This window comes from Ceratotherium simum, chromosome 15 (assembly GCF_057802395.1).
Source record: "Ceratotherium simum simum isolate JZ-2026a chromosome 15, ASM5780239v1, whole genome shotgun sequence".
NCBI lineage: Eukaryota > Metazoa > Chordata > Mammalia > Perissodactyla > Rhinocerotidae > Ceratotherium > Ceratotherium simum.
The window spans coordinates 14,859,244-14,886,005 of NC_141914.1; the positions used below are offsets into that span (position 1 = coordinate 14,859,244).

At 35.6% G+C, this 26,762-nt stretch overlaps 1 protein-coding gene across 1 annotated transcript in view; it reads right to left on the reverse strand.

The window, feature by feature from the left end:
• The window catches only part of SLC9C1 (solute carrier family 9 member C1), an 89,643-nt gene that overhangs the window by 52,231 nt on the left and 10,650 nt on the right, over positions 1-26,762 (reverse strand). Inside the window, 6 exon segments of the mRNA XM_087439423.1 lie at positions 7,356-7,530; positions 8,698-8,841; positions 13,419-13,518; positions 17,377-17,538; positions 21,494-21,622; positions 24,233-24,398. Of these exon segments, the coding sequence (XP_087295549.1) occupies positions 7,356-7,530; positions 8,698-8,841; positions 13,419-13,518; positions 17,377-17,538; positions 21,494-21,622; positions 24,233-24,398 (876 nt within the window).

Sequence of the window (26,762 nt, forward strand, 5' to 3'; positions counted from 1 at the left end):
TACTGGGAGTGTTGAATATAGTGACATCTTAATGATCTTGAGTCTTCCAATCCATGAACATGGTATATCTGTCCATTTATTTAGGTTTTTAAAGGAGCCTCCAAGATGGCTCCCAAAGATAGCTGCCTCCTGATATTTAGGTCCATGTGTAATAACCTCCCTTTGGGTGTGGACTGATGAACTGAACTTATTGACTCACTTCTAATGAATATAGAATATGGCAGAAGTAGTGGGAAGTTACTTCTCAATTAGGTTATAAAGACTGTGGCTTCTGTCTTGGATGCTTGTTTTTCTCACTTTCTTACTCACTCTGAGATAAGCCAGCTACCATATTGTGAGCTGACCTATGGAAGGACTCAAGTGGCAAGGAACTGAGGGAGGCTTCCCGCCAAGAGCCAGCAAGGAACTGGGGCCCTAGTTCAACTGCCCACCAGGAATGAAACCTGTCAACAACGATGCAAATGAGCTTGGAAGCAGATTTTCCAGCCCAAATGAGCCTTCTGATGGCTGCATCCCCAGTTTACACTTAAATGAAAGTTTATGAGAGAAACTGAATCAGAGGTCCAGCTAATCTGCATCCAGATTTCTGACCCACAGAAGCTGAGATAATAAATGTTTCTTGCTTGAAGTAACTCAGATTTGGGGGCAATTTGTTACACAGCCGTATTTCATATTTATTCCTAAGTATGTTATATTTTTGATGCTGCTGTTATTTATTATTTCATTTTTCTAATTGTTTGTTGTTAGTATGTAAAAATACAACTGAGTTTCATACGCTGAACATGCATCTCATGATCTTGTTAAATTCACTTATTAGTTCTAGTAGTTATTTGATACATACCGATCTGTGTGCCTTTTCTCCCCCTAAGGCCCTGAGGAGGACACTGAGTACAATGTTGTCTAGAAGTGTAAAGAGCAGACACATTTGCCTCTTTCCCAAATTTAGGGGGAAAGCATTTAGTATTTTACCATTAAGTGTCATGTAATATTTAGGTTTTTTAATATTTAGTTTTCTTTTAGTTTCCTTCAAATTCCAGTTCACAGAAAGTTTTTCTTTTTTTCTTCACAAATTGGTGTTAAATTTTGTCAAATGCTTTGTCTGCATCTCTTGAAATAATCATATGAGTTTTCTCCTTTATTGTGGTAATGTAATGAACTATTGTATTTGATTGGTTTTTTTGAAATTTTTTTTCCAGTTTTATTGAGATATAATTGACATTGAACATTATATTAGTTTAAGGTGTATAACATAATGATTATACATATGTAAATGATTACAACAATAAGTTAACATCCATTCCCTCACATAGTTACACATTTTTTTTCTTGTGATGAGAACTGTTAAGACCTACTCTTTTAGCGACTTTCAAAAATACAATACAATATTATTAACTATAGTCATCATGCTGTATATGACATCCCCAGAACTTATTTCTCTTATAACTGGAAGTTTGTACCTTTTGACCTCCTACACCCATTTCCTCAACCCCTCACTCCCCACCTCTAGCAACCACTGATATGTTCTCTGTTTCTATGAGTTCAGATTTTTCTAGATTCCACATATGATCTTTTGAATGATAAACTAATATTTTTTGGACACATTTCTTTTAATAAAATCTACTTGATCATGATGTATTATCCTTTTTATATATTTGAAATCTACTGGCTAAATATTTTTAAAGGATTTTTGCATCATGTTTAATCCGTAGTTTTTGTTTTTGTAATATCTTTGTTGGTGTTTGGTATTAGAATGGGCTGGCTACATAAAATATAGTGTTCCATCCTTTTCTATTTTATGGATGAGTTTGTGTAGAATTGGTATTATTTATTCCTTAAATGTTTGGTATAATTTGCCAGTCAAGCGCCTGGGCTTTTAGTTTTGTCTGTGAGAAAATTTTAATTTGTATATCCAATTTCTTCAGCAGATAGAGGGCTTTCAGATTTTCTATCTTTTTTTGTGTCAGTTTGAGTAAGTTATGTTTTTTGAGTAGTTTAGCCATTTCATCTAAGGTGTTAAATATTTTTGACCTAAAGTTATACATAGTTTCTACTTATTATTCCTTTAATAACTGTATAATTTGTAGTCATGTTCACCTTTTCATTAGTGATATTGGTAATTTTTTTTTCATGTCTCTTACTGTCTCTTGTTTCCCTCTCTCATTCATTTTTTTTTTTTTTTGCTGAGGAAGATTAGCCATGAGCTAACATCTGTGCCAGTCTTCCTCTATTTTGTATGTGAGTTGCTGCCACAGCATGGCTGACAATTAGTGTATGTCTGCACCCGGGATCCAAACCTGTGAACGCAGGCCACTGAAGTGGACCATGCCAAACTTAACCACTATGCCCCTCATCCTTTTTTTAAGTTTAACATTTTGAGATAATTGTAGATTCACATCCAGTTTTAAGAAATAACACTGAGAGAGCCTATGTAATGTTTACCCAGTTGCCCCCAATGGTAACATTTTGCAAAGCTATAGGAGAACATGACAACCAGGATACTGACATTGACACAGTCAAGACATAGAACAGTTCCATTAACATAAGGATTCCTCATATTGACTTTTATAGCCACATTCACTTCCCTCCTGCCTCCACCCCTCTTTACTACTGGTGACCACTAATCTGTTCTCCATTTCTATAATTTTGTCATTTAAGAATGTTATATAATTGGAATCATATAGTATGTATTCTTTTGAGAGTAGCTTATTTTACTCAGCATAATTCTCTGGAGATTAATCAAGGTTGTTGCTTTTATCAATAGATTGTTCCTTTTTATCGCTGAGTAGTATTCCATGGTGCAGTTCTACAACAGTGTATTTAAACATTTACCTGTTAAAGGACACCTGAGTTGTTTTCAGTTTTTGGTTATTATAAATAAAGCTATTATAAAAATTCATGTACAGGTTTGTGTAGATATAAGTTTTTATTTCTCTGGGACAAATCCCCAAGAAAGCAATTGCTGGACTGAATGGTACTTGCATGTACAATTTTTTAAAGTAACTGCCAAATTCTTTTTCAGAGTGATTGTACCATTTTATATTCCTACTAGCAATGTATGAGTGGTCCAGTTTCTTTGCATTCTCACCAGCACTTGGTGTCATCATTATATTTTTATTTCAGCCCTTCTGGTAGATAATATCTCTTTGTGGTCTTAATTTGCCTGTCCTTAGTGGCTAATGATGTTGACCATATTTTCATGCATATTTGCCATCTGTATATTGTTTTCAGTGAAATGTCTCTCTATGTATTCTGCCCATTGGACTGTTTGATCTTTTACCGTGTAGTTTTTAGAGTTCTTTATATATTCTAAATATGAAACTTTTCAGATAAGTGGTTTGCAAACGTCATCTCCCAGATTGGAGTTTGCCTTTTCATTTTCTTAACAGGGTCTTTCATAGAGCAAAAGTTTTTAATTTTGATGAACTATATTTGTTGGGGTTTTTTTTTTTTCTTTTATGGATCATGCTTTTGGTGTCAAATCTAAGAACTCTTTGCCCTATGCTAGGTCCCAAAGATCTTATCCCAAGTTTTTTAAAAAAAGTTTTCTCATTTTACATTTTATATTTAATTCCATGATGCATTTTGAATTAATTTTTGTGAAAGATGTGAGACTTAGGTCAAGGTTCATTTTTTTTGCCTATGAATGTACAATTCTTCAACACCATTTGTTAATAAAACTATCCATTCTCTATTGAATTGCTTTTGTACCTTTATCAAAAATCAGTTGGGAATATTTGTGTGGATCTATTTCTGGGTTCTTTCTTCTGTTCCATGCATCTTTCTCTCTGTCAATACTACGCAGTCTCCATTACTATAACTGTAATAATGTCTTAACATCAGGCATACTGATTCCTCTCACTTTATACTTCTTTTCCAAAATTGTTTTTGTTATTTTAGTTCCTTTGCCTTTTTATTTGCCTCAACAATTGTATGTGCATTGTATTTTTAATTTTCATTTCCTTGCATCAATTTTCAGTATATAGAAATACATTTAATTTTTTTGTACTTATCTTACATCCTGAGACCTTGCTTAACTCACTTATTAGTTCTAGGATTTTTTTTCCCTTCTTTTTTGAAGATCCTTGGGCTATTATATATAATCTGGCCATCTGCAAATAGGGATTTTTATTTCTTCCTTTTCAAAATTCATGCATTTTTTCCTTGTCCTATGGAGCAGGCTAGAACTTCCATCATGATATTCAATAAGAGGAATAAGTGTAGGCATTCTTGCATTGTTCCCAATCTTAGGGAAAAAGTAGTCTTTCACTATTAATTATGACGTCACCTGTAGATTTTTTTGTAAATGTTCTTTATCAACATTAGGAAGTTCCCTTCTATTTCTACTTTTTGAGAGATTTTTATCATAAATAAATATTGAATTTTGTTAAATGTTTTTTCTGCATCAATTGATATAATTCTATAAATGGCAATTAGATCCTGTTGGTTGATGGTGCTGTTCGGTTATTTCATGCCCTTGTTGATAGTCTATCTAGTTGTTCCATAATTTGTTGAACAATTTATAGGAAGACGTGTTAAAGTCTCCAACTATAATTTGTCTATTTCTTCTTTTAGTTCTCAGGTTTTGTTTCCCATATTTCCCCAATCTTGTTTGGAACAATTCACTTAGGATTGCTTTTTTCCCCTTCTTCACAGTAAGCTCATAAAGGAAATTTTCTATTTCAAACATTATATTTTTCACTTCAGGAATTTCTCTTTGGTTCTTTTTTTAGTTTTCATTTCTTCCCAGAAATATCTCATGTCTTCATTTCTTATGCCCATTTTTTTCTTTAAGTTCTTGAATATATTTTTAATAGTGCTGCTAATTCCAACATCTAAGCCATCTCTGGAACTGTTTCAATTGAATAATTTTCTTTTCTTTTTTTTTTTTTTGTGAGGAAGATCAACCCTGGGCTAACATCCATGCTAATCCTCTTCTTTTTTTTGCTGAGGAAGACCGGCTCTGAGCTAACATCTATTGCCAATCCTCCTCCTTTTTATTTTTCCCCAAAGCCCCAGTAGATAGTTGTACATCATAGTTGCACATCCTTCTAGTTGTTGTATGTGGGATGCGGCCTCAGCATGGATGGAGAAGCCGTGAGTCAGTGTGCGCCTGGGATCCGAACCCGGGCCGCCAGTAGAGGAGTGCGGGCACTTAACCACTAAGCCACGGGGCCGGTCTGAATAATTTTCTTTCTTAATTGTAGGTAACATTTTCCTGCTTCTTCACATGTATAGTAATATTTGATTTTAGGTTAGACATTATAGATTCCACGTTGTTGAGAGTCTCGATTATGTTGCCTTCCTTTAAAAGAGTTTTGATTTTTATTGTGTTCATTAGTTAATTTACTAGCAGATCACATTACCCTGCCAAGACATGGTTTTAGTCTTTTTTAGAGTGGGTCTAAAGTAAACTTTACTCTAGGGCATAATCCTTATTTCTAAGTCTTGGTTTTTCTGGGGTCACAACTTTGCTCATGTGGTGTTCATGAGGTTTGTACTGTACCTAGTCAGAAATCCAGTATCTGTCAGCACTGTGTGGCCTCCAGAACCTCCATTCAGCATAAAGCTCCCTAATGGCTCTTTTCTTTCTTTTTGAAAATTTTATTATTATTTTTATTGAGGTCACATTTGTTTATAACATGACATAAATTTCAGGTGTGCATTGTTATATTTTGACTTCTGTATAGACTGCATCGTGTTCACTACCAAAAGTCTAGTCGCCGTCCATCACTGTACACATGTGCCCCTTTACCCCTTTCATCTAATGGCCCTTTTCTGCTGATCCGCCTCCAACGCTCTGCTTGCACAGATTGGGCTAATGACCCAAGGGGGTCCCCTTGTAGATTTCTGGTATTCCTTCTCTTCAGCATCTTTCCCTCCCTGATACCCTGCCCCACAAATTCAAGCTGCTTTAGTAGCCCTAACTCTGTTTTTCACACTTGGTGAGACTACTGTTCTGTTCTCTACTTCTCTGTGCCACACTTTGGAAGAAAGAGTGACCGTGAACTCCCTTCATGTGTTTCCCTTCTCTCAAGGATCTAACCATGGAATGTCCTTGCCCTTACCTAAAATCAGTTGCTTCATGTATTTTAACCACTTGTATACTTGTTTACTGTGGGAAGTAAATCTGATATCTATTATTCATCATGGTCAGATCCAGAATTCTACAGGCACTGGTATTTTTCTAAAAGTCCCTGAAGCATTCTAAAGTGAATTCAAGGTTGAGGACCACAAAGTTAGTTAAATAGTTTAATAGTAATAAGAGCTAACATTTATATAGTAAGCATATAGTACAATATATCAGGCTTATTTAATCCTGACTATAATTCTATAAAGTAAATACCAATATTGTCCTATTATACAGATGGAAAACTGAGGCACTGTAACTTATTCAAGGTCATTTAACATGTGATTAGTAGAGATAGGAATTTTTTTACACTTGGAATTTATGTAAAAAAAAATCTGTATTTTTTTTTTTTTGTCTGTATAGGAAATTTCTTACAGAGCTCCTGGTAATTGTCCTATCTTGAGATGAGGAAGGGGGATAGTCATGCCCATTATGTTCTGTTAGGCAGAGTTTGGGGGTACTGTCTAAGAGATAACTTCACTTGGCAACACGGATGGACATTGAGGGTATTATGTTAAGTGAAATAAGTCAGAGGGAGAAGGTCAAATACCATATGATCTCACTCATAAGTAGAAGATAAAAACAACAACAAATAAACACATGGAGACAGAGATTGGATTGGTGGTTACCAGAGGGGAGGAGGGGAGGGAGGCGGGCAAAAGGGATAATTAGGCACATGTGTGTGGTGATGGACTCTAATTAGTATTTGGGTGGTGAACATGATGTAATCAATGCTGAAATAGAAGTATAATGACTTATGACTGAAATTTATACGATGTTACAAACCAACATTACTGCAATAAAAAAAAAATGCTTTGCTTCCTAACGTTACTAAATGTGGCCTCATAAACTTACAGAGGGCAATAGAGCCAATCAGAAGTAGGTTTCTGCTTTTTTTGAGTGGGTTTTAGGAGCAAATAAAAATAAAACATTTATTGAGTGCATACTCTGTATCAGGTGCTATTTTAAATGGTTTATAAGTTTTAATTCCTTTAACAGTTATAATAAACCTATTTTTAGGAGTGTGATGAAGGGATTTAGAGGATCTCTAAACTAGAATGGAGAAGAGGAAAGTTGCCAGCTGTTCTTCCTCTCCCCAATCTTGCATTGTAGCTGAATCACTCCTACAGTACGAGTGGAGTGAGCTACCTCACTACAAAAGCATATTTTCATATACAGTGACAGTTTTTAATAAAATATTCAAATAAAAAAATACATCTTTCTCTACCTGAGATTTTTCTCTCTGAGATCCAAGAAAAACATCAGAGTAGGCAAATAGAAGGGCCATGTTTATATTAGGAGTCCCTTTCATTTCACTCCAGACCATTATGAATGCCCAGCGCCAGCTGAATCCATGACCAAGTCGAGACAAGAGAGGGCTCATGAATAGAAAGACCAGAAGTCTAAAATACAAAACAAATTTTACAAAGTTACTCTTGTCCTAGAAATTTCTTTCATTTCATTCTACTCTAGTCTAATCTATTCTCTGTGGAATTGCCAACTCTGAGACAAATGAGCCATCTTTCACACACCATTGGCATGGCACCAGAGGAAGGCGGAAGGGCATTCCCCTGGGAGAAATGCCAAGAGGAGGCCATTATTCTCTTTGTTTCTTTCTGTTAGGTGAGTAGTAGGGTAATTCCACATAACCCTTGAGTGGTGTTTTGTCAGGCAGAAAAGACAAAGTTAGAGATATTTTGTAGATATATTCTATTCTGGATCCCAAAAAGAAATAAAAGCAGATCTAATGAATAAGAAGTGAGAGTACAATGTCCCCCCTTTCTTTTTCTTTGTAGATTTCAATCTTGTTGAATGTATCCAACATTGCCCAATTCAGTTCTATTTCTTCTTCCAGTCACAAATCATTCCTACATGTTACACTAATTGTATCTGATAATTTGGGACTAATTTCCATTTACTTGGCACTAGCTGACTTAATGTTGACTCTCAACTAATTTTCCTAGATGGAAGTAGAATGTTAACAATCTAAGTGATGGAGATTAAAGAATTGTGAGACTCCACTTATGCTGGTTTTTCCTCCTCTATGTCATCTCCTTTTCAGCTACAAGAGCAGACTCCTTTCTGCCTCTTAACATTGAAAAGGGACTACAAAAATTATTTGAGCAAAAAAGACATTTACAAAGAGGACTTCCTTATGATTTTTAAAAACCTATTTCCAACTGTAATTTAATTAGTAGGAAATTATTTGTTATATAATATTAAGCAAAGCAAGATAAAATTTTTATTTATGATAGGTGTTTATGTTCATGAAAGCTCATAGGAAATAAAAACACTGGATGAAATATACCAAATGTTAACAGCGGTTGTCTCTACGTAGTAAGATGATGAAAGGCTTTTTTTTCTTCTAATTTTCAAAAATTTTACAAAGTGTTTGCATTGCTTTGAAATGCAGTTAAAAACTGAAAAAAATACTAAGCACTAATTTGCTGATGACTCCTTGGAGAGTTTAATTTTTCATTCTAAGGAATGAAACATTTCTATTACTTAAAAGAATATCTTCAGGCTTATTCGATGTCCTATAAATAGAAAAATTCAAATGAAATTCTTACCTTAAAACAATAAGTGTGAGGTAGATATTTAATGAATAATATATATCAGAAAATGATATATATAAATACGTATGTGCAGGAATTAGAAGTCCAATGAAAGTAAACACCATAAGAAAGGCAGCAAATGATAGATAATTCCAGAATCTGTATTTTCAGAAAAAAATTTAAAGTTAGTTATAGTTAATTAATCTAAAACGTTTATTGCAAGGCTTAACTATGTGAGGCGTTGTGCTAGGCATTATCAAGAAAATAAAGATGAATAAGGCATTTACCAACAACACTCAAGGGGCTTATAATTTAATTAATTAGAAAGGAGAACTAAGCTAGGTAAACAAATAATTCTAAAGCAATTTTAACCAGTTTACACTGCATGCAAAGTAGTGTTTTTCTTTCTGGATCGACTTTGAAAAACATGTTTATGTTGTAGCTACGCTATTTGACAGAACTCATTCAGGCATCACGGTTCACGTAGCTTGAAAACGCTGATTGTGAAGCCCTTGTATCATTAGGAAGAGCTAAAATCATTTATTCTGAAAGGGAATACTGAACTGCTAGTCTGATTTACACAGTGATAGAATTAAGCCTTTGCCTAATACCTAGCTAGCTAGCACTTGGAAGATGTGAATGAATCTTTTATTCACATGAATGCCCTTTGCAGATTCTCTGCTTGCGATTTCTGAGCCTGTGCTTATTCAAGCACTGCAGAGCCCAGGAAAACTCGGCATCATTCCCAAAGCTCGTGTTTTCATCAGCTGCAGGCAAAGCGGTTTAAAAAAGCACGCTTAGGGGCCGGCCCCGTGGCTTAGCGGTTAAGTGCGCGCGCTCTGCTGCTGGCGGCCTGGGTTCGGATCCCGGGCGCGCACCGAGGCACCACTTCTCTGGCCATGCTGAGGCCGAGTCCCACATACAGCAACTAGAAGGATGTGCAGCTATGACACACAACTATCTACCGGGGCTTTGGGGGGAAAAAATAAATAAAATCTTAAAAAAAAAAAATGCTAGCTAATGAACAGTAATAATACTTAAAAAAAAAAAAAGCATGCTTAAATACCAATATTGGTCACGTTTGGGTGTTGGGACCATAGGAGGCTATTTAAAACTTACTTCTTGTTGTCTTTCTATGTATTTCATGCCTTTGACATCAATATATTATATTTATAACAAAATAAATTGAAAAGATTAAAAAGCCACACGAATACTCTTTTATGAGAGAAAGGTAGCTTGGTTTTACCCCTATGCTGCCAGACTCTGTCCCTTAAACCTTTAAAAGATCATTTTTATTCCTTCTCCAGGAATATTGCTTTTGCTTAAAAACAAATTCAATACTAAAAGCAAACCTTTCTCTGTTACATTAATAAGAAATCTCTGTTTCTGAGCTATATTTAAGAGGCACGAATACCTAGGCATTATCAGAGACAAAAATCAATATGAAACATTCTAGCCTAGGAAATATTAAGTCAAATCATTCAAAATATCTTTTCTGTGCCTGAATTTAGGCTAATTACTCTAGGCTGTGAACTATCATCCCTTTCTTGTATATGTATGGCCATACTTTTAATTCTGTTATCTTCTGGATTGCAATATTGTATCCAATATTAACTTGGAGGGAAACACACTAAGATGTATTTTATGACAACTGTGTAATTTTTATATTTTTTATCCTTCTTTTACCTTCACTATCAAAAGAAAATCTAATTGTTGCACCACATAGATAGACACCAAAAAAAAAAAAAATCCCTCAAAGCATGATACCCACCTACCCATACAATTAATGAAATCACTTGTAAACATGAATTGAGTCAGATTATTCAGTCAAGTGAATGGTGAATAGGAACCACTATCATACTTTACTGTTCATTTAACAATTACATAATTTTAAGAAATTCTCTTTAACATTGTAGAAAAATGTCAACAAATACCAAAAATCACAGTTTCGTTAATTGGCATAAAATGTAATCAAATCAATTAAGCAAAAAATTATTGAGAAGCTGTCAAGACCCTTTCCTTTTTTTGCAGAATATAATGGGAGAAACCTGACGAGGAGAAAACCAGATTCTTTAAGGAATCAGTCTCCATCAAATTCAGAGCTGGTGTGAGCCAAACAACCAAGCTCTAAACCCATGTAATAGATGTGTGCATGTATGCGTATGTGTGTGTGAGTGTGTGTGTGTGCATGCAATAAGTCAGGCACACAGAAAAAGAGTTTCTGAATATTTTTTAAAAAGTCTCTTTCTTTCATTTGTCGATCCTGATTTATCCTAATAAATCTAGATCTTTTATGGTAGCAAAAGGTCACAACTCTGCATGTATGTATCATCTGGGGAGAGTTTTTTAAAATCAGAAGTCCTATGCTATAATCATCATAGATTTTGATTCTATAGATCTAGGCATCTGTGTTATTTTTATTGCCCAATGTTACACAGCCACTAGCCTGGAGAAATCATAAGGCCTTACGGACTGGACATTTTAGGGACGTCAATTTTCCAGGAATAAAAGATTATACAGGCTGACAAGGAAGTAGTTCCTATTTTGGGAATTTCTAACAAGGTGTTGTATGAATAGCAGCATGAAAGAAGTGAGGCAGCCACTTCTACCAGTATGTGGGGGAAGGATGCCAATATGTACAGGAAGCACATTTCAAGAGCAGAAACATAAGGACGCAAGCCCAAATAGGGAGCATGTTTGGCATGTTTGAGGAATAACGAGGTAATCGGTGTGGCTGGAGCAGGGTGGGTGAGGGTGATAGAAATGAATCACAGAGGTTACAGGGGGACATATCTTAGGACTTTGCCATTACAACAACTTTGACTTGTAGCCAAATGAGATGAGCAGTTATTAGATGGTTTTAAACAAAGGAAATGATCTGGGTAAGGAGGAAGAGAGGTGGGTGTGGATCAGTAAAATATCATAGGATCAATGCATTATAGTCTCAGCGTGTTTGCAGAATTGTTAGAATTGGGGTCCTACTGGGTGTAAGCTGAAAAGATGGGAGATGGTGCATTTCCTCTCCCAGAGAGCTGCATGGACCTGCTGTAGACTGTTGTAGGATGTAGTAAAATTTACCATTATGCTCTTAGACTTCTACTATCTTGGAGAGTACGGGTACATATCATATTTTAGACAGTAGGATTCTTGAAATTGAGATTTATGAAGTGGTTATTTGTATGACTATGTAAGTGGGGTGGGGGACATGTTTATATGAGGAGAGGAAGTCCAGGAACGAAAAGGTGAGGGAGTAGAAGGCTCAACTGTGTGGATATTGATTGACATCACTGAGAGTGATGACAGGGTAATGTTGGAGAGAGTCACAGAGAGAGAGAGAGGGGCCAAAATCTTCACGAAAGGGAGAGTGTGACCCAGGGCTCTAGAGATAACTACAACCAAGAGAGTGGCAAATGGTATAATCTGATGGCATGAACATCAAAATTGGGTTCTCCTGGGGAAGAAGGGGAAAGAATGATGTAGAAATGACTGAGGTACAGTCATTTCTGTACAGACTGTACAGACATACAGTCTACCTACATGAGGTAGGTAGAAATTACCTACCTCATCTCTAGGCTCAATAGTACCAGGGACATGGGTAAGAAAGACATCATGACTTTTAAAGAATACAAAGAAAGTAATGTCTTCAGGGAAGATCCAGCTTTGGGTTAGAGCAAGAAGGTGAAGGGAACCTTCAGAATCACTTCCCAGAGATGTAGTTAAACACTTGCATAACATTTTTAATTCTTCCTACAACTGTGGCCCAATTAATTCTGCCTAGCTGCTAGTACAATTGGCTTCCATTGTAATTGACATGAAATTTTAGTGAAGTGCTCCAAAATCCTTTAAAAACCTATACTTTTAAGCTTCTAACTTCTGAATTTATTCTACCTTTAATAACAGTCTTCCAAACTCCAAAAATCATTGATTATGCTCAGGGCCTCTGTTAACATTGTGTGATTTAGACCAAGTTCTCACCCTATGTATTGGAGCATTACAGAAAACACCCCTCTTCTAGCCTGACTCAGATTCCGCTCACCCCTCAGCTGGGTGCCCTCGAGCAGGACACAGTTTGTAAAATTCTACTAAATGTAAGTCTTGCTTACATTTAGTTTGGCAATACTTTCTTTTATAACACGGCCAGTCCTCTGCAAATGCCCTAGCTTAATCTTTTAATTTGCTTTGCATAGCTCCACTTCAATGTCCTTAAAATATTGGTCTTCCATTCCAGCACCAGTGCCATGCTGAGCCTTACTGGAGCCTGAGGCAAAAGGAATTATCAGTAATATTGATCTTATCTTCATTTAAAATTTTTATATTTTCATCATGGATCTTTTTGCATTAATTTCAAATTTTAGAAAAAATATAGCACAAAAATATTATTTATGGTGAATACTGAGATTTTAGGCACCCTCTTAAATTTTGCACCTGTGACGGGTGCCTCACTTGCCTTACCTTAATCCTGGCCCTGTCTAGTGGATTAGACTGGAAATTACTGGGTAGATGGTCAGAGACTTGAGGAAATTAATGGGGAAACAGAGCCAACAGGAACTCAAGGTGAGGTGCCTAAAATTAGAGGATCAGAAGACACAGGCAATAGAGTTTTTAGGAAGGGTTTCTAGTTTGGTAGTTTTCAAGTCACTATCTTAACTTTGACCATGTAGATGTAGATGTAATTACTCTCACAATATTATAACTTCTAATGTATGAAACAAAGTGAAAATATGCTAACCACTCACTTGAGAAGAAGTGCTTCAACTCCTGGTTTAAAACTGGTAGAATTTAAAAAAAGTCCTGTAATGGCCAGGGTAAATATTCCAGATATTCCAGCTAGCTCACCTATTTTTAAAAAGATATAAATATTAAGTATTCATTTAACATCAACTGTGACAGAAATTTGACCGGGGATGAAAATACCAGATATCTTCATAGTACAGTGACTTTATAGGGAGGCTATTTTGCTTGGTTTCAACTAGATAATACTGCAAATTATTACCACCACCCATCATCCTTCTTCTCAGATTCACACACAACTGTGTAGTAAAGTCTATACTGGGCAGCCTTGCACTGCTTTGGCTTCAGATCACTGGCAAAAATATGGAGATCACAAAACACTTCATGTGTCCTAGTGAGGCTGGACCACCCTCTACAGGTCTAATTTTGTCAGAGCGGATCTGGATGAATGAAATGGAAGTAAAGACACTGGGAGACAGTAAGAGATAGAAATGGTTTGACTTTGTGACACGACTAAGGGAGCCAAGCCAGCAGAAACCCAATACGGATCTACTTCCCTAGTATAATTTTGTTTTGGTACTTTTATTGTGGGGGGCTGTAAAGCATAAAAAACTGTGGAATATTCTTAAAAGTAGCTCTGTTAGAATTATTTTCCCCCCTAGCTTATGGAAGTGATATAGTATCACTGTGAAAAATTCAAATAATATGGTACTGTGTAGAGATTATATTTTTTTAAAAAGAGAACAGCTATAATTCTACTGCCAAGATTTCAGGTATAATTTTAAAGAGAATTTTGATTGGAATTTCTATTAGGGAGAGGACTATATTCACCTATAAGAAATAATTTGGTTAGCTATTGAGAATAGAGAATAAGACCCAAAGGGCAGCTTTGAGCACTAAAGGATGCTCACTGAATTTCTGTACTGGAGACAAATGGTAAAAATTCAGCAGAAAACATGGAAATGTGAGGAAGTAGAGATAGCTATCAGATCCCATAAACCCGTGAACTACATAATGTAACTTGCCCTGTGAGCTCCCCTTGTCCCCATCGTCGGTGAAATTTATTAAGGACCAGAAACTGCTGTATATTTAAGAGGGGGCAGCAGAGATCATGAGGAAGGAAACCCCAGAAATTTTCAGAAGTCATGAGGAGATCTTTGGGTTTTCATAGGCTATTGAATTGGGAATTGAAGATAGTTGGATTAAGATCTTTGAATGGAGTGCAGGACCCACTGACCACTCAGTGGCTTACATCCAACATACATAGACACAAAGTCACACATAGAAAAACTACAGTGGGATTATACAGTAATAGTTCTGTAATAGGCTTCTTTTTCACTTAATGTTTAGCAGACGTTGTTGTAGTTAATAAATAAAAATTAAAGTTTTTTTTAATATTAAAGAATATTGTGGATATGCCATTTTTATCATATTGCCATATTTATCAAATTGCCATACATACTGGGATCAGTTCTGTGCGCCTTGTTTCCTTGGTTTACTTTGTATTCCTTTGTTACAACTGTAGGCTTATTAAATATTTAATACCTACCCAGTAGGGAAAGTTCTCCACTTTTTAAAAAATTGTCTTGCTTATTCTCGCAATTAATATTTCCAGATGATTTTTTAATTGTTTTGTAAAATTTCAAAACCGAAAAAAAATTTCTGTCATTGTTTGCTTCAGATTGTGACATATTTTAATTTGATGAAAATAGTATTGTTATCACATTACTGAGTCTTCCCTTCTAGAGATGGAAAATTACAAGTTCTATTTTCTTTATTTTACTCCTGGCTAGAAACGTTACCTAAGCCAGAAACTAACACTTTAGTCATTTTTGAATCATGAAAGAGGAGAGAACTGTGGCCATAGGTGCCTTGAGGAGATCAAGTCTTGGACTAGTCATTGTTAGGTAATGGTAAAATTTGGAAAATATTTATGATGACTAACTTGAAGATACTAATAATATAAACAGGCTAGGTCAGAGTGAAAGTCTTTCTTTCTTTCTTTTTCTTTTGGTGAGGAAAATTAGCCCTGAGCTAACATCTGTTGCCAATCCTGCTCTTTTTGCTGAGGAAGATTGGCCATGGGCTAACATCCGTGCCCATCTTCCTCCACTTTATATGGGACGCCGCCACAGCATGGCCTGACAAGCAGTGCGTCGGTCTGTGCCGAGGATCCGAACCTGCAAACCCGGGGCTGGGGAAGCAGAGCATGTGACCTCAACAGCTACCACTCACTGGGCCAGCCCCCAGAGTGAAAGTCTTTTTCTGTTAGCTTTTTTGTATTTACTCTGTATCTTGTTTTCACGAAAATCTGTCCTAGAAGTTTTCTTTCTAAAATGTTTTTTGATAAATCTTGACTCTGAAAGTTTAGAATTATTTCTTTGGGCATGACCTTTAATCTTGAGGCTCTGCTTACTTTAAATGACATTAGAGGAAATTATATTCGCTGGAATATATTTTTATGGAATTTAGGTATACACAATTAAAACAGTACATGATGAGGGTACTTGTACTACTGATCATTCCCTCACTGTGTCTTAATTCATTACCTTAATTCTGTGACCTCACTAGATTACAATTGGCTTTAATCCACTGATGAGTTAGGAGACTTTAAGATTCTATGTTCTGCCATTCTTTTCTCAGACACGAAAATAAAGAAGCCTGTTACTCTAGCATTTCTAAAGAGAAGGTTTTTCTGTCTCAATTTCTTCAAATTTTATGCTTAGTAAAAGTGTGTAGTTTTCTGTTTAGGTCCAAACTTTCTGTTCAGTTTATTCCTTGATATTTTATAACTTTTTGTCAGTGTAAAGAGAATCAAATTTTCATTAAATTTTCTAAGTAGTTACCACTGGCTTATAAGAAGGCTATTGCTTTTTTTTTTTTTTGTAAATATTTACTTTATATCAGCTGTTAAAGAGCCTCGCTGGCTTAGTTTATTAATTAATTCTCTTGGGTTTTCTATGTAATCTAAAACGTTGTGACTAATGTAAACATTTTCTCTTTCAAAATATGTATAAACTTCTTTTTTTTTTCTTATTGTATTATCTAGAGCTTCCAAAACTATTTTTAATCACAGATATGAGAATAGGCAACGTTCCCTTATTCCTAAATGTAATGGAAAGACATAGTATAAGTTGGTAACTAGGTATCATTATGCAAGCCAACGCCAAGGCATTTGTAGAGCTGTCTGAAGAGCTGGGTTGAACGCGATTCTGAGGCTGTATCAGGAAGCAATGATATGGCTAATTGTCAATATCTGCCATACTTCTGTGAGAAGGGAGGGGTGGTAAATGGATTAATAATATTGATAGATTTTCTAATATTTAGCCTTACTTGATCTGTAACTTCTGTTTTTATTTCCTTTTTGATCTAAAAGATACCAAAAAAGTATATTTAATTTCAGGCAGTTAGAATGATTATTTTTTTAAGACTCTCTTTTTGTAGTTAGTATTTACTTGCACTGTGTTTAAACAATGTTTGGAATTTTATTGAAATGTTCTTCTAGTCTATTTCATTTCTGTGAACGGTTACAGGTATATGTAAAGAATATGCATTCTGTTTTGTATATCTTATACAACCAAGCATTTAATTTTTTTATTTAAATATTTTTATAACCATAATTATTTTTTGTCCAATTGGTTATGAAATTATCTGGGAAAGGCATGCTAATGTATCTCACTGTAATTACGGTTTTGTCAAATTCTTCTGTCTTTTATAATGTTATTTGCTTTGTATATCTTGGTAGATTGTTTTCTGTTGTCTAGATATTAGTACTTTTTATCTCTTTTGATAGGTTATTTTAACACAAATACTCCTTTTAGATCAGTTGAACATTTTTTTTTATTTTGTTTTATTTGTTTTTGTTTTTTTTTTTTACTAACTTTTGCCTGTAATGTATTTTCCTGTATCTTTATTTGGAATTTTTCTATTTCATTTAATTTTAGGCATAGGCCCCTCACTTACAAGCAAAAAAGATGAGGTACATAACTGAAAAGCTGAGGCTTATATGATTGACATCATCATCAAAAGCAGTAGCCATCCACAACTGAATCAGTTTTGCACTTAGAATTCCACACAAGAAGCTTTGTATAACAGACGACCAAATTTTTTCCATGATTTCATGGGCTGCAAGAAAGGGGAGTAAATAGAAAATAATTAATAGAACTTATTTTCTCTTAATTTTAAGTGATACTCTGGTCAATTACCTTTAAAAATAGCTCATTGCCTTTGGGGTAGATGTAGGGTATTTTCTTATTCCTAAATTGAAGGAGTTTCACTTCAAATGCTGAAAGTCACACTTAAGTTTGTAAAATTCAGTCAGTTTAGTTTAGGAGCTTCTTTCAGTCCCCATTAAGGAATATATATTTATTCAGTATCAAACAGTATAATAAATTTGGGAGATACGGTAATGAACGAGAAGTAGAAATTCTCTAAACTCATGACACTTATATTCTAGATCTAATGTAATACACACAGGAAATACAGAGAAAGGACTGCCTCCGGATCCCAGCTGAGGGCATCTCCTGTGATGTGTTGGCCTGCCGAACCGACTGATTGCTTCCTTATTGTTGTGCATGTCATTGTTTCCAGTTTTCACTGTTTCCTGATAAACAATGCTGCAGTGTACATTTCTGTACACAAATTTTTTGACTTCTCTGATTACTTCCTTAGGCCTCAGAAGTGGAATTACTGCACTAAGAATAGTTATCCTTTATTGATAGGGTTGTATTTTGCCAAACTGCTTTCTACAGTTATTATGATGCCCTTCTCAGGAGAACAGGAAGCCTAAGCCATTGATAGCCCTGGTTGCTGGAATCAGGGCTGCCAAAGGTTGAGGAAGTCCTCTCCACCTTTACAAGATGAGGAACAGAATCACAACTAAGAGTGGGTCTGGGATCAGGAAAGCCTGAAGGGTCAACCCCAATAGAAAAGGTAGGAGAGCAAGAACAAAACCAAGACAAAGAATGGCCGACAGAAAACAGCAGCAGGCACCACGACAAAAACAAGGCTAAATTTGGGGAAGTAAATCCTAGAACTGTGCTCTGAGGTGGCAAAATGAAGGAGAAAGAATCCTTTTATGAATCCTTGTCCACAGAGGCCCACTGCTGGAGAGGGCACTGTTAAAAGTGCTGAGGCAATTCAGATTCTTTCTTACCTAGTCTCATTCCCATGGCTGAAAGAGAGCCAGGGTTTCTAGATTTGCCAGGTAGAAAGACTGAACATCTGTAGGGATAGTGTGAACATGAGAGGAGAGTTTCATGAAAGGCCCTCTAGGTCACATCTGTTCTAGGCATTGAGCTGGCCATGGTGATAATTTGGGGAGTCCCAGTACCTTCCGTAACTAAAACATAGGATGGAGGCTGACTCTGGTTTCAGAAGGATGCAGTAAACTGGAATTAGAAGACCTAGTCTGAAAATTGCTTTCTCCTTTAAGAAAGGAAAACAGCTTTTCATCAGTAAAATGTTTGCTGAATGGATTCATTAGGCCAGGAAAAGCCTCAAAGCAAATCCGTTATTTCTTACGATGTTCTTAAACGCCTAATACACAAGTTGGAAAAGGTAAGAATTCTGAGTGCAATAACTCTTAGTTTTTCCCTATTATGGAATATGTGCTACCTTCAAAGATAGAGCAATACTGTTTAAATAATTCATAAGTTATTAAAACAATGATTACTATGAAAATAATTGTTTCATATTGTGTCAATTGATATCATTGAAATATAAATGAAACATCATTAAAGCTTATAAAGCATCTTTCTTTCTTAAGGGAAACTTTTCTTTCAAAGCCATTAAAAGTTCAGAGACAGTTCTAATGGCTAAGGAAATAAATTCACTATTCTCTTCCTCCTACAGCAGAGCTTTTATTATTGTGGTTGTTATTATTATTATTTTAATAGAGTGATTACTTAAGTTTTTACTCTTTTGAAACCTAAACAAACACACAATTCTGTTCCATTGATTATTATAAAAAATGCAAGGCAATTCAAAATTCAAGCTCTATGAAAGCAAGGACTATTATGTACATGGCTGAATCACCAGGGCCTGGAATAGAAACTATCACATAGTACATATCAATACATAATTGTTGGATTAACGAACGAATGAACTTCCTCATCAGTACCTTTCTTTTTCTTCTGCTTTTCCTTTTCCATATTTTTTTTTGCTTCCCTATGAATATCAAGAAGGGTCTCTTGATTAGACTATAGATGTCATCTCTGATAAGGTTCCCTGAAATTCTGTGGTCAATATTTACTGTCTTAAATGGGGCCTGGTAGAATACTGGGCCAGTTTTAGAGGCTGGGCATGGATCCTTCTGACCAGCCTGTATGACTATACTTCTTTGCGTTTTTCAGTTTCCCCCTAGGGTGGTCCTTGAGTTTTTAAGATGCTTCTGAATATAGACTTCTCTTTGTTGCTCACCTTAGTTACCCTCAGGAAGGCCATATCTGTAGGAAGTTTTATGGTGAAAGCTCTCTGAGTGTCATATTGTGTCACCTCCCTTTGTACTTTGGATTTCGAAAGAGGTTGTATGTGTGTGGTTAACTTTCTCACACACCACAGATGGCATATACAAAGCATTTGAAGAGGATGTACCTTCCTGTGCTAACTTGAGGGTTCACCATAGATGTTCCAAGCTGCCTCGGCCTGGGTAAGCTAATTGGATACGGAGCAAGGCTGAAGGAGAGTGCTTCTTCCGCTCAAGTCGGGAAGCTGTCCATCATCAGGACCAGCTCCTTTGAGGACGGCACGAGAGGGGCGATGGTCCTCAGAATGGGTCTTTTTGGGAAAGAATACTCTTCAATTCTGAGTTTGAGTCATTGATTACGAATATGTAAGGCACAGATGGGTCAGAATAGAGGTAAACAGGGTCCCTGGCTGCCCAACAATGAAGCCCTCTCCAGGGACAGGGAAAACAACTATAGCTAACACTTTCTTCTCTTCAGTGATTGGAAAGGTAATTTGGGATATGCTTGACTGCTGGGAAGAGGGGTAGTAGAAGGATCCTACTTCAACATAATGGATTATGTGGCGTCACACAGACTCTCGATGTACTAGAATGTGGTCTGGAAGCACCTCTTACACACTCTTATTTCAGGGGGTTAGGGGAGTGGAATGAGAGGATGCTGCAGAAGGCCTTAGAACACAGGAGATATCCAGTAGTAGAATAGTTTACATCAGCACTTTTCTCAAGAAGATTATAGTCACTGCTTTTCCGAAATCAGTGCAAATGGCAACATAGTAAAAAAGGTAAATAACCTCTTAGTACTATTATAAAAATATTTGACTTCATGGACACCCTTACAGGATGCTGTGGACCCCCTCCCAACCAGAGACTACACCCTAAGAACCACTGTTCTAGGAGGAAGGTACCAGGTTTTGGTTGGAAGAGGCACATAGATGCTTCCGGGGGTGTTTGTAACACTGTATTTCTTGTCCTGACTGAGAATTACACATCTGTGTACTTTATAATCATTCACTATAGTGTGCATATATAATTTATTTTATACACACACATACATATATATGATAAAGGAAAAAAAAATACTTATGCTTCAGGGCTATCCGATGGTGGTAAATGAGCTTGTGGGGACCTTGCAATCTCTCTGCTTACGAGCCCTGCTCTCAGGCCCTGTAAATGGCCATATAGCTCACACTTCCTCCCTGAGCTGACAGCTTTCTGTGTTGTCTGTAGGGAGCCAGTCCCAGGGCGAAGGGAAGGGAAGCTGGCTCCTCTCCTCACTGGTGGATGCACTACCTGGCTTATCTTCTGAGTTCATCTCCAGCACATAAAAAACAGCACCTCTTGTTCCTGTTGTCAAGTATTCTGGTTCAGCCTAGGCCTGTGGAACGCTGTTCCTATAAGCATCCTCATGAAAAGCCCCAACCCAGCCTCACAACAAAACCACAACTAATATTAAATAAGGGATGTGTGGTAGTGCTTTGTAAAGAGTAAATCACTATACTAATACGATTATGTTTGTACAAGCATAACTTATGGTAAGATATTACAGAAACCACATCAGCTTTCAGAAAATACAGGATTCTGATTTTAAGAAATTCAGAAAAAATAGGTCCTTACCTAAGGAATGGTTTGTCTTCTTTTGCATGCCAGAGTTAATATCCACAATACCAGTAAACATAATTAAAGACATTATAGAAGTCATCAGACTTTCTCCGTTAATTAAATTGACGAGGCCTCTAGAAAGACCTAGGGAAGGGAAAATATTAAGGTGGGAAAACTTCATCAATATTAAAGAATAAAATCTTATTATCAAGTAGAAGGATGTTCCTAGCTATGGATTTATATCACATACTTCTCCTATATACTTAAGTAAACTTTAGTTATGTTTGAAAACTCCCTTCAAGGAAGTTTAGTTATATATCAGCTATAAGTTAGGTCTAGATCATCATCATTAGGTACCAAGTTAATTGTGGTTGATTATGGTTTATGTAAGTGAGATAATCAATTAGAGCTGTCATTCCTTGTTTCAAAGCACAAATAAAAACATGAAATTTATTATTTTTTAATTTGGTGATTTGGCTTATATAAATACACACATCATGTATTTAAGGCAAGACCAAAAATTATGATGGAGGGATAAATTCATAAACCAAGGCTTTATAACATGATACCTAAGCAAAGTATTAAGACAATAGTCCAGATAATCTAACCATGCTTAGAAATTGTCTGACTTTCCCATACATTCCTTTTAATGGTTTTAGAAATCAAGCTCCATGAATGGAGAGCACCCTGATATTATCTATTTCCATCCTAATTTTTCTTCATTTATAATGGTATTCTAAGTTTTGATATCCATCAATTATCATTGTTCTCTGCTATTAATTGTGCCTCTAGTGGCAAAACTATAACTTTAAGTATCTTTAATAATTTTCTAAATGCCCATAGGAGGGAAGTGTTACCACATGGTAAAAGCCCTTCTTGTGAACCATCCTCTCTAGAGCTGTGATCACAACCTAATACAGTAAGTATGCTGTTGGAGGAGAAGGAAAGCCAGGGCAGTCTGTTCCTGTGGAAGTTCAGTTGCCTTGATGATCCAATACTTCACCTCTCCCTGCATCCATGCCCTTTGCTGTAAGACTTTGCAGTTCCTCTCACCAAAAAGATCCAGTCTGTTTTGTTATAAGACTTGAGGCACCAGAGGCTTGAGAAAGATTTCTGCTTACTCTCTCTTGGACCCTTGCCACCATCATGGCAGCAAGATCCATCCAAAGGTGGATCTTCCAAGTTGAGGCCATTGTAGATCACTTAGTCCCCAGATGACCCTTCAGCTGACTGTAGATTCATTAATGAGCCTAGCCATTATCAGCAGAGCCCAGCACATATCAGCAGAACTTCTGGACTCATGAGAGTAATAAATTATTGTTTTAACCCACTATGTTTTAGAGTTGTTTCTTACTCAATAAAACCCAACTGATACTGTTGTATAATTATTCCATTTTAGAAAATGGAACTATAACAAAATGTGAATATTTGGAAATAAATAACAGAGATGAGGGCATAAGAGGAGTAAACCGACTGTAAAAATCTCAAGGCAAAGTGAATGTACTTATGTACTCTACTCATAGGCTTGGGCAGATTTCTTTTTTGATGATAAAATAAAAAAATATAAAACTTTTGCTTTCAAAACTCAGGCAAAAATGTTAACAAAATAAAAATATTTTTTAAAAGATGCAAAGTGAGGAGAATAACAAAATTCCAAAAGTAATGGCAAGATGGCCAACATTTATGAGAATAACCTTGCAAATTAACCCAAAGAAATTATTTAAATTCAACAATGGCAGGCCAGGAAATCAGTGGAAAACCAACTAGATTATGAGATTATAAAGTTAAGAAAAGTATGGAATGCTCTCAGGTAACATAGAATTCCCCCAAATCTTTTGAGTAGACAAAGGGCTGGCACTGACAGAGTCCTGTAGAGTCAGGGTTGGGTGACAGATGCTGGCACTTCCTTCTTCTGAAGTCTTAGCTCACAATCTTAATTTCCTTGTTTTGAAGACTTGGCTTTCCTTTATTCATATATGTACACTTGATGTGTCTCCTCAGCTCAATTTCTACCCTCAGATAGTTCTTCTCCTTTAACTGGCCATAAAATGAGAAGAGTGTCTGTATGTGTCTGTGGTCACGTGTGCATGTGTGTGCCATATTAAAATTCTACTTTAATACAAATGTTCTAGATCTCATTATAAAAAAGTGACTAAGAGAAAACAAATTTGGTTGCTGTTTTTCTTGAAGGAGGCTCTTAGATTTTTTTTCTGAGTTATGTTGACTTGATATTTCACTTTTAAATATAAATTTCTTTCTCCTAAAATAGGAAACACTGTATTATTAGTGATTTTATTGTTATTGACTACTTAGGTTTTTGGTCCTAATGGTGACAATGACTCCAAAGACAATTTTTTTTACAAATGGCATTAATCTAATGACAGTGTTTTCAAAGGAAAGAGGTGTTAGGCAATAGAAATGGTCACCACCGTGTATATGCCATATTGTAATGCCTCCAGAACTATTCTATTGACTCAAAGTAGAAGCATGTATAAAGTCAAGGATTCCAAATAATCCCTGCCCCATTCCACAGCTGGATGCAAGACTTGTAAAAAAACCTATACTAATTAAGCCCATCACTGTCATTTCATTTTGTTCTAAGCATCACCACTCGAATCTCTCTGCTCAATCCCAAAGCCCCCATACCCCACTTCGTATAGTGAAAAGCTACAGTGAACAAAATATCTTAAAAATAGACAAGTTAAAAACAGAATATGATATTTTAAATATGGAAAAAGAGAAGAATATACCTACCAAGGTCTCTTATAGCTGCTGAAGTCAGCATGGGATCTGAACTCACAAGGATAGCTGAAAATAATAACCATGGGGTAGTTTTCAAAAGTAATTTATTCACAGATGCCAGATACCAAAGAATTAAGATATAATTCATCAAAAAGCCAGGAATTGTAATTAAAAGTATCTGCAAAGAAATTTTATAGATAGAAAAATCAGATTGCCTTTGTATTCCATTTTTAAAAGCAGATAATCAGGATTATTGGAGATGTAGAATCACACTCGATCCCTCAAAGGGAAATTTTAAGTTATTTTATTTAACAACAATGTGCTTGCAACTCTGGAAATAAGGGGCAAATACTGCAATGAAATTCGTAGGACCTAAGAAATACCAGTTGTAGGAAATACCATATTATAATTAAAAAGGAACATTTACTTTTCTTGATAAGGTACACACATACCGTTTATATATATACATATATATATACACACACATGTAACTATGCGTAAAAACTGAGACATAGCCTATTAACATAAAAAAAAGAAAAGTTTAAAAAGAAGTTACAAAAGAGGAAAAGAAAATAAGACAATTGAAAGAATGCAGAGAAATGGCAGAAGAACATAGACAAGATGGGAAGGGAAATTCTGTTATTCTAGGACTGGAACTTGGCCATCTGCCTTCCCATCACTGCTTTCTACTTTTTCTTATTCTATCTGTGGCAGCTATTTATTAAGATTTCCTTTCCAAATGGACTTCGGAAATGTGATAATTGTGCCTGAAGGTACCTATAAGAATTCAGAACTGCACCCCCATGTTGACTGTAGTATTATTTACAATAACCAAGACATAGAAGCAACCTAAGCGTCAATCAATGGATGAATGGATAACGAAAATGTGTTATATATGTATAAGTACATATATATATTATACATATACACAATGAATATTATTTAGCCATAAAAAAGAAGGAAATCTTGCCTTTTGCAACAACATGGATGGACCTTGAGGGCATTATGCTAAGTAAAATAAGTCAGACAGAGAAAGATAAATACCATATGATCTCACTTATATGTGGAAACTAAACAACAACAAAGCTAAACACATAGATACAGAGAACAGATTGGTGGTTGCCAGAGGCAGGGGTAGGGGGTCAAAAGGTACAAATTTTCAGTTATAAAGTAAATAAATCATGGGGACATAATGTAAAGCATGGTGACTATAGTTAATAATACTGTATTGTATATTTGAAAGTTGTCGAAAGAGTAGATCTTAAAAGTTCTCATCACAAGAAAAAAATTTGTAACTATGCGAGGTGATGGATATTAACTAGACTTATTTTGGTGATCATTTTGAATATATACAAATATCAAATCATTATGTTGTATACCTGAAACTAATATAACGTTATATGTCAGTTATCTCTCAATTTAAATAAGAAAATAAAAAAGGATAACTATAAGGATTTAGTAATGATGTTGAAAAATGCTCTCGCTGCCCATATAAAATAAAAACAGTAATATAAAAACAATGAGTCTTGTGACTAAGCCTTATCATACATCTTTAATTATTTCTTTACAATTTCAATAAGTAAAATTAAAGACATGCATCATTTTATGGCCTTCTGTAGAGATTACTAAACTGCCCTCCAAAAAGGTTTACCAGCAAGCAAAGCCACGAGCAATGTACCATTCATTCCCATTTAAAACAATTCTCCAGAGAAGTAAAATCAAGTGATACCTCCAGGTTCCTGTCTCTTTTTTCTACTTTAGGAAAGTTATACTAGGAGGGAAGTTTATAGCAATACAGGCCTACCTCAAGAAATAAGAAAAATCTCAAATAAACAATCTAACCTTACACTAAAGGAACTAGAAAAAGAACAAATGAAGCCAAAAATCAGGAGAAGAAAGGAAATAATAAAAATCAGAGGAGAAAGAAATGAAAGACAATAGAAAAGAGTAATTATATTAAGAGCTGGTTCTTTGAAAAGATAAACAAAATTGAAAACCTTTATTCAGACTCACAAAGGAAGAAAGAGAAAAGGCTCAAATAAATAAGATCAGAAACAAAACAGAAGAAGTTATAACAGATACAACAGAAATACAAAGGATTATAAGAGACTATTATGAACAGCTATATGCCAACACATCGGACAACCTAGAAGAAATGGATAAATTCTTAGAATCATACAACCTTCCAAAACTGAATCATGAAGAAATAAAAAATCTGAATAGACTAATCACTAGTAAGGAGATTGAAACAGTAATCAAAAACCTCCCCAAAACCAAAAGTTCAGGACCAGATGGCTTCACTGGTAAATTCTACCAAACATTCAAAGATGATTTAATACCTATCATTCTCAAAGTCTTCCAAAAAGTTGAAGAGAAGGGAATGCTTCCTAACTCGTTTTACAAGGCCAACATTACCATGATACCAAAACCAGACAAGGACATTACAAGAAAAGAAAATTGTAGGCCAATATCCCTAATGAACATAAATGCAAAAATTTTCAACAAATTATTAGCAAATCAAATACAACAATATATTAAAAGA